Source organism: Nipponia nippon, unplaced genomic scaffold (assembly GCF_047370975.1).
Source record: "Nipponia nippon isolate SJK-2023a ecotype South Korea unplaced genomic scaffold, ASM4737097v1 scaffold_18, whole genome shotgun sequence".
In the NCBI taxonomy this organism is placed as follows: Eukaryota; Metazoa; Chordata; class Aves; order Pelecaniformes; family Threskiornithidae; genus Nipponia; species Nipponia nippon.
This window is the reverse complement of record NW_028262334.1, coordinates 3,385,444-3,401,892: the sequence shown is the minus strand read 5'-3', so window position 1 is coordinate 3,401,892 and position 16,449 is coordinate 3,385,444. Positions and strand designations below refer to the sequence as shown.

Here is a 16,449-nt window from a genome sequence, read left to right as displayed (position 1 = left end):
TATGAAAACTTTTAACTACGTGACAAACGGTGAGGCGTTATCAGCTTGAATTGGAAGCGAGGGTGAGTGCCCAGGCTGGGTTAGATCCACAGGACAGCTGTAGATTAAATGTTTAAGCTTTTTAGGAGAGGAGGCTGAAGAAGGGAGTAGTTGAGGAACGGCTTTGTGGTTGTGTTTTGAGGGAAGGCAGCGAGGAGTGGGCAGGGAGGAGGGGGACGCCTCATCCCTTTCTGCCCTCAGCGGAGGGGCACCCGCCGCCGGACAGGGGCGTAGCAAAACTGACTGAGGAACTACAGATTCCCGTCAACTCCGCTCCAACCTGAGCCTCCTCGCCCGCCCCGCTGCCGCAGCCCCCCGGAGGCCGCGCCCCGGGCTCCAGCCGGGCCTTGCTGCGGAGCTCGGCCCTCCACAGACCCGCTGAGGGGGGCGGCGGGGCCGCGCCTCCCTCCGGGGCAGGCCCCGCTCACGGCTCCCGACCGGCGGCAGCGAGGAGGCCGCGCCCCCCTCAGCGCGCAGCCCCCCTCACCACGGCGGCGGCGGCGGGAAGCGGCCTCTGGGGCACGACGCCCGCCCGCCCTCGGGCTCCCTCGAGGGCTGCCGGGAAGCGGCCGCGGAGGAGCGGGGCCGGGGGCCGGGCCGGGCCGCCCAATGAGGCGGCGGCGGGGCGGTGCCCGGCGGGCGGCGGCGCGCAGGCTCGCAGCGCCGCGGCGGCAGGCGCGGCCCCAGCAGCGGCAGGAGCTGCCGCCGGGCGCCATGGGGTGTTAGCGCAGCTGGTGCCCTCGCTCTGCCGCCGGAAGGAGCCGCCGTTGTCGCCGTGTGCTTCTCGCTCCGCTCCGTTCCGTTCCTCCGCCCGGAGCCCATGAGCCTGAACGAGCACTCGATGCAGGCGCTGTCCTGGCGGAAGCTCTACCTGAGCCGCGCCAAGCTGAAAGCCTCCAGCCGCACCTCCGCGCTGCTCTCCGGCTTCGCCATGGTGAGCGGCCGGCCTCGCCCGGCGGGCAGGGGGCCCTGGCAGGCGGCCCGCGGCCTCCCCGGCAGCAGGGAGCCGGGTGTGGGGAGCCGCGCCGCCGCTTCTCCTTTTCCTGACGGGGGAACTCGCTGCCTCCCCTCGGGCTGGCGGCTGCAGCGGGACGGGGCGGGGGGGGGGGACGGGGACGAGCGCAGCCCCTGGGGCGGCGGGAAGCGGGGCGGGCCCTGGCGCCTCGTCCCCGGAGCGCCCGGACCGCCCCGGCCTCCAGCCCTCCGGGCAGCCGGGGTCAGCGCACCCGGGCCGGAGGAGGAGGAGGAAGAGGCGCGGGGACCGGCCCGGGAGCGGCGGGACAGGGGCTGGTGGAGCCACCGGTAGCTCGTTTTCCGTGGAGAGCTGTCCCGCCACAAGTTAAAAGCCGCCTCACGGCTTTATCTCCGCTCGGATACCTCGTGCAGGATTTTTTGTGCTCGTTTTTCCTGCGGAGGATGCTCAGCATGCCAAAAATCACACCGGCGGGACGGTCCTCCCGCTGCTCCCACAGGAAACACGGTTGCTCTTCCAGGGCTGTGGTACCTCGCGTCCCGCTCTTCTTCCAGACCGCAGCCGCACGCGTTGTGCAAACGGATGCAAACCTCAGCTATTTTTAGATAAATTAAGAAAAACAGCTGATTAAGGTTGGCGGTGTCCCCCCGACTCATTACATCCACCTTTAGCCATCTGTTGCGATGCTTCTAATTTTTTTTTTTTAAGGAAATCTTGGGTGTTGCTTAGTTTGGAGTTTTGTGCATGTTTTAGAAACGTCTTTCTTGTTAGTATGTTTATTTTGCTTTCGGGTTTGATAGAGAAACATAGTCCAGTAATCTTAATTATCTCAAATGAAAGCTGTACACAAATTGAAATACGGTAATTTCCAGGCTTCGTCGTATGTCCGGTCCTCTTAAGGTACTAAACTGCTGACTCTGCAGTTAACACAGAACCGAGTTAAATGTGCTTCATAGTTGTAAGTACCGAACTGTACAGCTCTGATTTGTTTTGCTTTGATTTTTGCCCCGCTTTTAACAAGGTATTTTCAGCCGTAAGATAGATTCCCCTTAAGAGCCATTGTTCTAATTAGATGCCGTCTGAAAACATAGCAGCCGGTCTGCAGCAGCCTTCTGACGGTCAAATAAATGTCACTGTCCTCCTTCAATGGCTAAAAACAGACTACAACTCTTCAGGGGTGGTGGTGGACTGCTGTTCGTTTGACTGACAGGCGGCTGTGTTAGTGCAGCGGCGTAGTTGAGTTGGTTCTCCTTGGGTAACATGCATCAGGCTGGTAGCTCATGCTCCGCTGCTGCTAATGAGTTTTCCTTATTGCACGTCCCTTCTCCTGTGTCAGAGCAGTTTGTCGGGGTGGTTTCTTGAGTCGGGCTTTTACGCTGAGAGAGAGAACATGGGAAAAATAATGTAGATTGTTGGGTTTTACAAATTTTCATCTAAGGGAGGTTGCATCTGCATTAATGAAAATGCTATTATTTGAAAGTCATACTTAATCCCTTAAATCCCTTTGGCTTTTCCCTAAATATGTGCTCTGTGGACTCTGAAAATCCCATGGATGTATGAGGTGAGGCTTCTTCTATTTCTTTCTTGATTCTCTAGAAGAGTTCTAGGAGTTGTGTCCTGCAGTTGGAAACTGCTGCTTTTGAATTTATGTTGTTTAGGGTGTTTCAGGAAAAAGCCACTTTGTTCCAGTTAGCAAAATCTCTGGTTGCCAGGAATGTTACGTGTGAACATTCATTGTATTTTAATTTTTCAGAAGTTACCCTTCTCAAAAAATTCTGTGTTTTTTCTTCCTTTAACAAGATCACACTGGGAATCGACTTGTAGCCTCGTTGGTTCTGCTCTGACAGGTAGTCCTCTAGCTGAGACTTCCTAATCTATTTTCAGAAGAGCTGACTTAACTTTCAAGTATTTTTAGATTTCTTTCGAATAACTTTGCCTATCTTTTAAAGTTGTCCTTCTGCCTTGAAAAGCAGGGCCTTCTTTCTGCTGTCACCCCTATGCATTGTTTACTAAATTCAGCAGATTCTTTGGCACCTGGTGTTTGAACAAAATGCTGCTAAAGTACAATCTAGTCTGGGATCTAAAGCTTACAACAGCAATTAAGCGTCATTGTTCCTCTGTTTTCCCTATCGGCACTAGGAAGAAAGAGCCTAAATGACACATCCAGGACCACCCGGCAAATTGATGGGAATTGTCAGGAGCGGAATGTGCTCGTTTCCATGCCAGCCCCATTGATCCTTGCTCTTTAATTAAACGGTACTTGCATCCCCTAGTATGAGCTAAGTTTATCCCCGCTAAACTGTTCCTTTATTTTGGACTAATTTTGTGTATAAATGCAGCCATTTTGCAAAGGTTATTCCCTCAAGATGGGTTACACATACCCCGGTTAAATGATGCGTGCCAAAGTCGAGAGATTGCCTGGCTCACTGATGTGTAGAGTATGAAATGCTTCGCCGGGTTTCAAACTTAGGAGTGTTATGCTTCCACGGAGAAGACTGATTAAAAACCTGTTTTACAATTAGTTTTGTTTTAGAGCTCCACATCAGGGTTTGCCACTGTGTGTTAGCTTTGGCAACAGTTGCAGGGTCTGGTGGTTGCAAGCTGGTATTAAAGCTAAGCTCCCACCAGTAAACCTGAGCGTTTACCTTGTGCAGTTTCCATGCGTGCTATCATCCAGTGCCATACCTCCAAGAGGAAATCTATGAAGCCTATAATCTTGCATTTAGTACGCTTTTCCAATTTATGCAGCCAGCGAGTAATATCAATCCCCCAGATTGTTAGAGGTAAAGAAAGAAATTGTAGGTTGTAGGGTATGTGTAGTCTATGAGAGAACAGAGGGTTCCGTCCATGCACCAGGGGAGGCACCGAGTATTTTTCACTTCTGTATTATATCCCAGATATTGATGTATGATTTTTTTTCCCCCCTCCACGCCTGTCTTTCTTTCTTAATCCAGTTTATCTCAATGCTGGAAATATTTTGCAGATTGTATCCAATATTGCAAGCACCAGCTCATCCACACCTACAGCAGCAGTAAGAGCTCCAGTGTAGACAGGCTGCTGCTGGGTTATTTTTGTTTGAACAACTGAGTTGACTTGTTAGCATCATTTTGTCACCAGGGATGCATCATGCAGTAGTATGACAACGTCATGATACCGGAGTCGCAAATGTCATAGGGAAGTTGTTAGATCGTAAACTGGAAAACTCAAACATCGCCTCCCATCTACCGATTAACAGCTCTGTGAAAATACCTGAGCCTAAATTAGGGATCTAAGTTATATGACCACTGTCGTTGACTTAGTTATATTTAGGATTTGGAGAACATTAGTTACCAGACAGCACGCTTTTCTTGTAAATACCTCTGATATTTCAAGCTGGCTAGACTGTTGTCTAGATGGTAATATATACGCTTCAAATGTTGAATATCATCAAAGAACTGTCAACTCTTGCCTTTGAAATATAGCCAATACCGTCTTCTGAAGACAGCTTCAGTCATGTTTTGTAAAAGACTGACTGCACTGATAAATATTTATGGAACTGATTTCCATAATAACAGTTGATAGTGAAGTAACGCTAGGTAGGACTCGGACCCTGCTGCTGTCAGTGCTGTACAGATACTCTGGAGGTTGTTTTAGCTGTATTTAACTGGACTGCTGGTAGAATAACTTGCAACAGCTGCCTTTTGTAACCTGCAGCAAAGCGTTACAGGCCCAGTTTCATGGCTTCTGCCGCCACATACCTTTTATATCGCTGTTGCACTTACAGGTTAGCCCTGTGCTCGGAAGAATCTTCCCCCATATAAAAGGTTTCTTCTGTTCCAGTCATGAAAGCAATGTTTTGTTGCTGCTTTGAGCATCCCTGTCTCAAGATTGTAGACGAGCAAGGCAGGCAGCGTGGAGTACTGGGGGTTCTTACTGTTCTCTGTCTTACAGCACCTGCGAGTGGCTGCTGTAGTTTGGAGGATGGAAAGGTGATACTGAGCCACTGTTTCTTCTCCCTGCTGTGCTGTCTAATCTGACCTTGTACTTATCAAATAGATTAATTGTAAGTAACACTGTGTAGAGATACTACCTTCTCATTTACTCCGATTATAAGGGTATTGCCTTTCTATGTTTACTAGCAAAATAAAATTAAATCCCGTATTTGTATTCTGGTGTTAGCTTTCACAAATATTCGTGTGTTTTGCCATTCTGCAACATATAATAATCCACGGAGTCAAGATTCTAGACGAACGGATAAACGATGCTTACGTTCTCTTCTGTATAAAGCCAGTAATAAGATCATTATTTTGGCTTTTTTAATTTCCGGTGACTGATTCTGGCTCATACAGAGTCTTTCTGTGAGTTGTTTATAACTCCTAATGAATGGCGCAGACACTCTGTGAGAGCCTGGCTCTGCGCCTCTGTCTCTGGGAGTTAAGAGTACTGTCAGGAAAACAGAGACCGACCGACTCGGGAGCTGAGGAGACAGCCAGAGGAGTGCTAATTTCCAGTGGTGCCATGACACCCATCTCGTTCTCAACTTCCCCCTGTGGTCCCACACATAGACCAGCAATGGGGTGGAAGATGGAATTTGTTACTCAAATAACTTCATGATGTGAACCTGAAGACTTGGAGAAACCACTTCTATGTGCATGGAGTTTTTTTCCTGCTAAGAGCAGTGTGTGCTATGAAGAGTCACTTGCACGTGTAACTGTATGGCTAACTAGATGTAGTCAAGTCTAGTCCTAGCTGCAACAAGTGAAGGTAAGAAAATATTTCTGCAGATAGGTGTTGATTAAAATATTTTAGTGATCACTGTGTGCAATTTTGCCTTGGTGTGTATTGGCCCAGCGAGGTGAAAGTGGTGTAGCACTGATACAGGTAAGATTTGCATCCTCCTCTCACCTTCTGGAGGGGCCCTTACAAAATGCAGCCGTGATGTTTGATCAAGACGGCTTTCTTTTAAGCCATTCCTGACATGCTAGACTGTATAAAAATTGTCTGGGCCTTTTAATCCGTTTCTTATTCAGGAATGGTAGCTGTGGCCAGGGGAGAGGAGGTGAGAACAATCTTTCGAGGGTATACAGGTAACTCTAGACTGGTGTTCATTGAGAGGTGGTTGGTGTCTTTAGTAAGACTGATGCTTGAAGCTCACATTGTCCTTTCTGAAGGGGTTTTGCTCGTTACAGTCTGCAAGGCAGCTAACTGCATGAGCAGTAGACATAGTAAGAATGTGGTCATACCGAGAGCCAGCGTTTCTTGAAGTATTCCATTAAATGGGTCATTACGAGATTGTCTGTATTTAAACCTAGTAACTTTTAATAAGATTGGTTTCTTGCTCTGTGATTCTTGTCTGAATGTGTCAGATCCAAAGGACAGGAGAGCACTTGTGGCTGGAGCTCTAGGCTGGTCAGATAGCATCTTGTGAGGTACAGGAGAGACATCTACAGCCATCCCATTGCAGGGCCATCAGTAGTTGTTGACTGCAGCCCCTTGGTTACAGAATGTATTTAGCTAAAATGGGGCATCTGGCGGAGAAGCGGCGAGGAGTTTGAATGAGTTGTGGCTCTGTCCGTTTTGAAACTGTCTCTCCATGCCTTGCTGATCTCAGTGGTGACTCGCAGCTGTGTTGTAACGCTAGTATTTGATACCATGAGAGATAGTGTGGCAGTTACAGCGCAGGCTCCCAGCCCGTGTTATTTTCCTGCTGACCAGAGCTCAGAGTTGTCTTTGCGGGGAAGGGGAGGAGAGGAAGTAATCTATAAATAGCTCATAGATAATACAGTTTTACTTGAGATAAGGCATTTTATTTCCTTTTCCCTACAGCAGGGGCTACTGATTCTGAAAAAGGTGTAAGCCTGTGATTAAGTCAGAAAGCTCTCAGATACTCTGCTCACTGCTGTTGCTATTACACAAGGTAACAAAGAGCAGTTACCTTTTTTGCGTGTTAGAAGTCTTGAGTGTCAATATGACCTGCTGCATGGGTGGCTCTTACTACAGTAAGTTTTCCTTCTGATCGTTGTCTGTAATGTTTTATTTTCCCTGGATACTTATTTCAGAAACCCCTATCTTAAAGCAGGAATTGAATTTGAAGCTTGGATTATGCTGGAATTAAAGCCAACATACTTTCTCGTAGCTTATAAGACTGGAGAGCAATGCTAAGATTTGAAGCAAGTCATTAGTTTGTGTCCTGCTGCTGTGGTAAAAATGTGACAAACCAGGACAGTTGCTTATCCTGCGTTTCAGTAGCAATATGAGCTTCATTTGCAGCTATGTAAGTGACTGGTTCTTTCTAGTAATTGTTATTGCTGGTGAAAATTGTTTTATTAGCTCACTTCTTGCAGAGTGGTGGAGTCAATATTAGTCAGAGGCACTGTGTAAGTGCTCTTGTACGGATAGAAACCTTCAGAGCATTCAGGATTTTCATTTTGATTTAAAGCAGGAGCTTCTCTTAAGCCACTCTGGTCTAATAAGACATGGAAGCATTATACGCACGTAAGTGAAATGAACTTATTTCAGGATATTAAATGTTAAATAAAACTGAAATGTGATTCTTCTAGAGGGCAAGTTGTTAAATTTCTTACAGGATGGTAGTATGCAGGCTGCCGTGACTCTGAAATCCAGGGCTGTCAGAAGCCTTAACATGATTGTGTGCCCGAATTCAATTATCTTTGAAAGCATCTGAATGCCCACCTTCTTTAGGCTTATGAGAACTCCAGTCCTGCATCCTAACATCACGAGAGTCCTTTAATTTTTGTCAAGAAGCTGTAGTTCAGATTTACAGCTTTGTCAAGGGCTGTAGTAAATGTCAGTCATATCTGTAGGATGATCTGAAGTTAAAGTTAGCTCTTCTTTGAGCCGGGGATTAGACCAGATGACCTCTTGAGGTGTCTTCCAACCTATGTTATTCTGTGGCAGGACGCTTGCAGCATGGTAGCTGCACAGGAGAAATCATGTGGCAAGCGTTCAAAGAAGCTTTGAAAGTGGTGAAGGAGAAGGTGCTGAAACATGTTGTATTGGATACTGTGCAGACTTCAGTGACAGTTCCTGCCCTGAGGGGCCTGTCTTCTGAACCAGCGTAGAAACCTAATAGAGGACACAGGAAAACATCCTCCTGCGTGGAACGGCAGCACGTACCTCTGAGTTCAGGCTTTGTACGGATTTGGATCGTACCAGGTGAGCTCACCAGGGCCGTGTTTTTGCAAGTGTTACCTTACAAGAGCAGTTGTGGTCTGTGCATTTTGAAACCGCAGCACGAGCAAAGGAGAGAAGAACTTCTGATGCTTTGCATCACTGTTTGAAAACAGGCGCGGGGCCTCGTAATGAAAAATGGAGCTTTTTGTTTTAGGTGCCTGGCTCAAGCTTGGCCCAGGAAGTAAAAAACAGAGACTTGCAATTGAAAAGAGTTGGCAGTTTTTCTGCTAGTTTGCAGTGAAAGGGTTCCCAAATTAGCTTCCTTGACAGTTCGAGGAGACAGAAAACATGAACTGATTTTTCACTTATGGGTCAAGCTGGAGTTACTCTGCCAGGCGTGAACACAAGGAGGCTTTGCTGTGTCCCCCTGCAGACTTTCCATCAACTTCAGTAGACTTTGAAATCCTTCAGGCATTCTGCATCCTATAGCCTCCCCAAAAGTCTCAATTTGAAGTGAGTTCTGAAGTATCTGTTCATCCTGAATGAATGGGAAAGAGAAGTGTTTTCTTGCTTCCTTCTCTCCTGCTTTTAGGGTGTTTCTAATACCAGTGTCGGTTACAACTGCAACTTAATGCATTTTCTCTTTGCTTACGGGTGTCTCTGTCCAGCTAGTTAGCTTCAGTATAATTTTTTCCTGTCCTGTCTGTGAACCCATGAAAAGCTCTCTTGTGTCTTTTGTTTCTTATGCACATAACCTCTAGCTTCTATCCCACTTCGTCACTGCTTGATTTAGAAAAACATCAGGCTCCCTTGCTGGAGAACTTGTGGTCTGCAAAGAGTTGTAAGTGTGTTGTGGAGCTGCACCTACTGTGTCTGTCTTGTAAGTATACCCTGAATGTTCAAAGTGGTGGTCTCTTACACTCATCCTTTGGAGGGCTGAGCCTGTAAAGCTGTGATCCCTTCAAGCATCAGAAGTATTTTCCAGCCGCTGTAGTCTCCCAGGCAGGTAAATTGCGATGCTTTCCCTCAAAGCAAGTGGATATTGTCTCCCCTTTAGCATTTCTGTTACTCACTTTGGTGTAGGATCTTTCCTGGCCCAGCAGTTGGTACAGCTAGTACTCTTCCCTTTGGTTCCAGCCATGGAGAGGAGGTCGTATTGCTTGTTGGCAGGATAGCCAAGTATGACTTAACTTCCAGTGTCGTTGCTAACGCCGGGCTCCCTTGGTGTTTAGCATCGGGGCTGTGCTGGCATGAAAACTACTGTGGGAGGGACTGAGTTGGAAGAAGATGCTGAAACTGGCCCAGGCATGCACTCCCCCGTGGGATGTCCTGGTCTTTTCTAGGAGCCCCCTTTGGGAGCTTGCCCTCTCCTTGGTGCTTTGCGGTACGTGGCCTCTCTCCAACAGCTTTCAGCCGTGTGAAGATGTACACGAGGCTTTGAGGTTGGGATGGCCGACTGCCCTGCTTCTGCCGTATTCACGCCTTGTTAGCATCCCAAACTGGGAATAATTGGCAGTGTGTATGGCTCCTCAGCTGCCAGCTTATTTCGCATGTGTTAGAAGACTAGTACTTAGGCTACTTTTCAAGTGATGTTGATGCTACCCACAATTATAGAGAGTACACTTGGAATTACAGTAAGTAATTGCATGGTATGATTTGAGCCGAAGGAAGTTACACCCTTCCTGCTCATGGGGTAAGTTGTGACAAGTCTTAAGTAACAGCTAAAGCCTTGCTGGATTTCAGAAAACTTTTCTTCTGAGAGATGATTTGGGGCCTACCTACCCAACAAGCTTCCTGTGCAAAGCAGGTCTGGGTTAATGTATTTGTCAGCCATATAAACTGAAGCCTTGCTAGCGTAGCTCAAGCTTGGGTTTAAGCTGTCCCATCAGTGTATAATAGTTGTAGGTACTCCTGGGGTCACTTTTTTAGGCAAACACCCAGCAATGTTAAAATGAAGTCTTTTTAACCCAGGAAAACTTGGATTCCTGGTCTGGACGTCTCCTTTTAATAGTTAGTTGTGCCTATGATTCTGTCAGTGGTTATCAAGGCGCAGAGCTATCTGAGTATCTGAATGCTGCTTAAATTAAGCTGGTTTCTTGCAAGATTTTGTTTTGATCATGCATATAATTATAGCCAAATCAGAAACAGGTACATTTAAATTAAATATAGGGCTAGGCTAAGATGAGGAGGAGGAAAAGATTTCTTCTTGATGCTCTGTTGAAATGGGAAGAATAGCTCCAGGACAGCTGGTGCGTTGGAATTAAGAGTCTGACTGAACTTCAAAATCAAATGCTTGATATCATTATTACATGGAGACATTGATTAATGGAAATATAAAACGTCTTCAGTGATTGGCGAACTAAATACATCAGTTCTTAGAAGAAAATAAAGTCTTCGTCTTATGAAGCTCTTTAGTGTCATGGTTATGTTAACATAATAAGTACTAGGATAAAGGATTAAAATGTCTTGCCATGCTGGATGGTTTTGAGTCTAGACATACACCAGAAAATTTACAAGAAAAAACTTTGATAAGTATGAAAATGAATCCTCGGTGGTTAAGGATTGCAATTGTCCCGTGAAAAACACGGGAAGCCCAACATCCCACGAGTACATTGGGACTTAACAAGCAATTGTGCAGAAGAGAGACCTGATGACCGAATGTTATCCTCTCAAATGTGAAGTTTCCCACGGTTGAGAAATGGTATTTTTAAATCTTCAAGCAAGAATTGTATTTGCATTAATACAATTTCTGGTTGAATTTCTTGTAACACTTGGAAACTGTTTGCTAGTTGGCTGGGTGGTTAGGCTTATGACGATAAAAGCTTTCAATAAAGGAATTAAAATATTGGCAAATGGCCTTGAATGCCTGTTGAAACATGTCTGAGCAAAACCCTTGGTTGGCTTAATGTATTTGTTGCATTAGCGGTTAAGAGTTCTGGTGTCTTGGAACATGCTGGTTCTGGGAGCGTAAGAAGATGGGATCCTGGACTAGGTGTAGCTTGGCTCAGGTCTTGCAAAATAGTGAGGTTTGAATGTTCTTACTGTTTTTGCAACTGTCTTTGGGTCCTAGTTTCTATGTCTCCCTGCATCCATGTTACCCACACTTCCTGAAATTTTCTTCATATCGGCGTGATGAGAGTTGAGGTATTTGAAATGTATGCTGTAGGCCGAGTACTGTCTAAACCATTAATAATGGCATGTGGTAATGGGCTGAACCTGTATTGGTGGGACTCAAAAGAGCTGATTCGTTTCAGGTGCTGTTGTATGAACTGGTTTCGTGGTCTCTTTGAGGGCAAACTGGTATGTTATAGAAGAGCTAGGCTCATAGCTTAGTGCTAACCAAGAGCCTGAGGTCCTGGTACAACTGCTTCCTCCTCAGTGACATGGGCCTGTGCCAGCTTCATTGCTCATCAGAGGCATTGCAGAAACAGCGCAGCTCGCTAAGCTAGCAGAAGATCACCACTTCTTAACCAGGTTAGCTTTTGCTGGGCTAGCAAGTCGAGTCCTTTCCACGAAGGATCGAGAGTGGGCAGCCAAGGTGCAGAAAGGGCTGGTGTGGATCAGTCTGAACTGTGCTGAATGGCAGCCTCTGCGTCTTCCTTATACGGCGTACATGTGTTTATATTTAAGATTCCCGTTAGATTTTTTCTCTGCATTTTAAACATATTTTGTCTATTTAATGAGATCCTTTGAGAAAGGGCACTAAACAGAGACACTGTTGCATTATTCCCTCTTTGGAACTGTGCTTTGTCTGAAAGGCAAATTTATCAGGAAAGATTATTTTTTGAGAGAGCTTCTGGGATTAATGTCACTCATCGATTGCACATGCATAAAACCACCTGACAGTTTTTAAAACTGTTAAAAGGCATTCTAGTTCATTTTCTTTATGAAAAATGTTGGAGCTGGGTTTATGAGTTTCCTAGTGCTGTCATTTAATGCTAATTTCTGCTCCTTAAGCACAGGCATGCTTGGAGATCCAAGTTTATAAAAGGGCACAGCTGCATACGATAGTGGAGGACTGGACCTCGGAGCATTTTGTTGGGATAGCGCTGCTCGCCCAGAGATGAGGCTAGACATAGCTTCCAGGGTAAGAGTAGCTGGTGATGTCGGGGAGCACTCTGTATTCTCTTTTCTGGGAGACTATTGCTTGTCTTCCCTCCAGCCTCTAACAGGCCTGCTTGGCTGCCATGGACATTGTGGAGACTTTCATGTTTTGAATCTGTGTTCTGGAGTCTGCTTAAATACTTGTTTTGAGTGAAAGAATATAGCTGAGAGCCCCATGGAAAGGTGATCTTTCTGATGAAAGGCTCCTGCTCTTCAGAACTTAAAAACAAATATCCAAGGAGAAAGGACCACCCAGATTGTGACGGGCAGTCCGCTGCCTTCGCAGGCTTTCGTGTTATAGATACTTATTTCAAAAGACTTCATACGGTATTCATTCTACATATGTGTGGGACACAAAACATTTCCTAATACCCAGCAAAATTTAGAATCTATGGTGAAAGATCAAAAGCTGCCTCTACAATGTAACACAGGAAAGAAGAAATGTTTCACTCTCAGAGTCCAAGTATGTTGATCACAAAGTTCAGCTGTTTTTCTGGGATGAGCTGGAGGTGGCAAGGTGGTTGTGCTGTTAACAGCTTTTGTACATACTGATGGTTTGTGCTGCAACAGAACGGTAAGTATGAAAACGGTGGCCTTGGCTTGATAGCTCAGACCTAAATTTGGACCTGATGAAAAGGCTGCAGATTGACATGAAGAGAAATGTAAATGCAGGCTATTATTTTGTTTGGATCAGATGATCTTCCAGAAACGTGATTTAAACTTAAAATAATCTATGGTCAAATAATATGTAACGTAGGTAATTGCATCTCTCTCTTTCCTTTTCAGGTGGCTATGGTAGAAGTTCAGCTAGACTCGGAAAACGACTACCCTCAAGGTCTCTTGATAGCCTTCAGTGCCTGCACTACTGTCCTCGTTGCAGTTCACCTGTTTGCACTCATGATAAGTACCTGCATTCTTCCAAACATAGAGGCTGTTAGCAATGTGCATAATCTCAACTCTGTAAAGGAATCTCCTCATGAGCGTATGCATCGGCACATTGAGCTTGCGTGGGCGTTTTCTACTGTCATTGGGACTTTGCTCTTTCTTGCAGAGGTGGTGCTACTGTGTTGGGTGAAGTTTCTTCCTTTAAAGAAGAAACCTGATAATCCACTCCAGACCAACAGTTCTACCATCACATCTGGACAGGCAGCAGCCATTGCATCAACGTCTATTATGGTTCCCTTTGGACTGATTTTCATTGTGTTTGCAGTCCACTTCTACAGGTCACTGGTGAGCCATAAAACAGACAGGCAATTTCAAGAACTGAATGAACTTGCTGAATTTGCACGGCTCCAGGATCAGCTGGATCACAGAGGTGATACTATCTCCTCAGCTGTTACCCATTTTGCGTAAACCTGTACTTAAAGAAAATAAACCCACTATTCTGCTTCTGCCTTATGTTGACTCCCCTGTGGATGAACTGGTCAAACTGTTGATTACCATTTAAAGAGAGATTATAAATGTTGTTCTAACCCTTTAGAAAGAAAAAAAATGTCGTTCCTTTAATAGAATTTTGTCTATCTGACGTCTGAAAGAGCGGATGGTGGGGTATGCTTGCACTGCACGTGCATCCCTCCTCTTGTGCGCGCTGTCTGGATTGCTTCTTGTTAACGCTGAACTGTGGCTGTATAAATAGATGGAAAATAACATTGTAAATTTGGGTATTTGTTAGGGATGGATAGAGAAGCTTTTTTTTCTCCTTTTATTTGATGTTGGCATTTACTAGAAGATACTGCTTGTCCGATCCATATTGCATGGCATGATACAAATTACTTGGGATATGCAGCAATTAGCACTTGGTTTCAGTGCTAGCGCTGTTCTCTCTAGAAAGCCTGACAGATGGCAGAAGCGAAAGCTTTCCCACCACTTTCCCCAGTATGTTTTGCTGCCAAGTAATTATTACTTTACTGATTTCTCCAGCGCCTTTTTCCCATGGCAGTTACACATTTTATAACTCGCTAAACACCCATGCCTAGTCTTACTGCGATGTGGTATGGCCACATGAGTAGGAATGAGACTCTACTCTACTCTTCTTTGGAAGAAAATAAAAGCAATAACTGTTTTAAAGTTCTCACGAGCCGGCAGATATTATCTGGAGAGATAGATTTGCCTGTTTCCCATTTAGGAATCTTTTTGTAAAAAGAAGGAACTAGATGGAAATGATCACTGGATAATTTTTTTTTGCTTGAAAATCAGAACCACTGCTGTGTTTTTTTCCACGCCAAAGTAGTAATTATTTTGTACTTTTATATTAAAAATATATTTTTAATAAATCCTCAGATATAAGCAGCAAAAGGTGCTTTCTCTGCGTTGGATTCCCAAGTAATTAGCTATGCCTTGGTCTTCCTTGTTTAGAAAAAGTCTTCTCCTTGCTGAAGTGTTGTATTTAATAATTTGTTATACATTTTTTGCTTCCAAAGGATCTGGAAGAGTACTCTTCTCTATGTAGATTTATTTATGAAAGTAGATTATTTGTAATTAGTATTGCTGCTTACTTTCAGACACACACCTCTGTCACAGTGAGGCTACTGTGTCATTTTTTTATTTCCTCTTAAAGCAAAAACTTCCGTTTGGTCTCTTAGATAAGAGGTTTGTCCCAGAAAGATTGCAGCAGTTGTCCTGGGCTGCTTCAGTAATTCTAGCTATGTCTAGAAGCGGAATTTTTTGGAATGCAGTTCTTCTGTGAGCAGCTTTGGGCTTTAATGGGTAAAAGCTGTTCTTTGAACACAAACCGAGACAGGTTTCAAGTCTAATGGAACAAAACTTGACCTCCCTACCGTAGCTAACACTGTGGAATAGAAACCTGGGATTTTGAAATTAGACAGGAGCAAACGTGACAGTACAGTGGAGCTGCACCTGACTGAGCCTGAACGTGGCCTCTTACGCCCAGCCTCCATCTCAGGTTGTCCCGACGCATTTACAAACTGTGGGACGTGTCTGCAGAGTTAGGGTGGCAGAGCACGGTTACTGCTGAAGCAGCCTCAGGAAGCGGATGGGACTGATTTCGCACGTCAGCACCACCGCAGTGGAAAGTGTTGACAAGGTTACCTGTGGTGTGTTTGTATTGTGAAAAATAACCATAAAAAAACCTGCTGGGCTTTTTTTTTCAGCAGCATTCTTGGTTTACAAGCAGAAAACAGCTTTCCGCTTGCCATTTTCACAAGTCCTTCTGGCATACAGATGCCAAACTGGATTTTCTCTAGCTCTGCCATTACATTATGCTTCAAGTATATTCTATTACTGATGTAAATCTGCCGATGGTGCGAATTGTGACTACCGTCCCACAGGCCTTCGTTCATGGAGCACTGGAAGGATTCTGTTAGTAAAGGCATTCATGAAGCAGCATTCTGAAACATGAAATCTTGGTAGTAGGCACAAAATGTATTTTCCCATCCTTTATTGGAATACGAGTCCTGTCTTGGGGGGAAAAAAAAGACTCTTAAAAACCCTTAGTAAAGGAAGAAAACCTGACTCAATATTCACACTAGAGCGAATGGTTGAAAGGGTGCTGTCAGGCTTAAAAATTACACTTCTGTCGCTAAACTGCGTATTTAAAAGTTAAAACATTATTTTAAATGGAAGTCCAGAAAATATATTTTCCAAGTTTATTTTGTAAAATTACTTGCTGTCCTGGATAAGTAGCTGAATTTCTCTTTATTTTGTGGATCTTTTACAAAGTGACAGAGAAGTGTGGATTTTTTTTTTTTTTTTTGTTTAAGAAATACAGAATTAGAAGGTAGTGGGACAATCTTATTTTTAACTTTCTCAAGCTGGTAGGTTCTGAGCTAATGGCACTGTTATTACAGCTGCTTTTCTGACTATTTTCTGCACTTTAAGCCATGATATTGAGTATGTTTCTCTCATTTTTCAGCTGTGGAAATGGTCATGAAAGTTACACCTTGGGTACAGTCTCGTAACTGTGTGCCAGAGGCAGTAACCAGACCCAAACACATGGATCTAAACATTAAGAGTGCACTTAGAATTTGTTTTTTACCCCTTATTTATACTAACGGTATTACGCATTTACCTCAAGCATTTTAAGCATTGGTTATTGTATATCACTTGTTTAGATATAAAATCCTTTAATGAAATAAAATATACTCAATTGTTGCTGATTATTTGTTATCTAGAGGCCTAAAATGTGCTTCTTTTCTCTATATCCCTTATCTCTTCAGCTATATTGCGCTAATCCTAACTGCGTATTTCTGAGGATCTCTTAA

General features: G+C 44.8%; 1 protein-coding gene across 1 annotated transcript; it reads left to right on the top strand.

Moving 5' to 3' along the window:
* The first annotated feature begins 713 nt into the window (after positions 1–713).
* LOC104019483 (calcium release-activated calcium channel protein 1) lies at positions 714–16,345 on the top strand. The gene is made up of 2 exons (XM_087754851.1): positions 714–973; positions 13,016–16,345. The coding sequence occupies exons 1-2, from the start codon at positions 860–862 to the stop codon at positions 13,580–13,582; spliced, it is 681 nt and encodes a 226-aa protein (XP_087610977.1). The 5' UTR covers positions 714–859; the 3' UTR covers positions 13,583–16,345.
* The last annotated feature ends 104 nt before the right edge of the window (positions 16,346–16,449 follow it).

Excerpts from the sequence above, each read along its gene's own strand:
- LOC104019483 (XM_087754851.1), top strand. The coding sequence starts at position 860 with ATGAGCCTGAACGAGCACTCGATGCAGGCGCTGTCCTGGCGGAAGCTC. Across the intron at positions 974-13,015 it reads TGCTCTCCGGCTTCGCCATG|GTGGCTATGGTAGAAGTTCA; the intron begins GTGAGCGGCCGG and ends TTTCCTTTTCAG.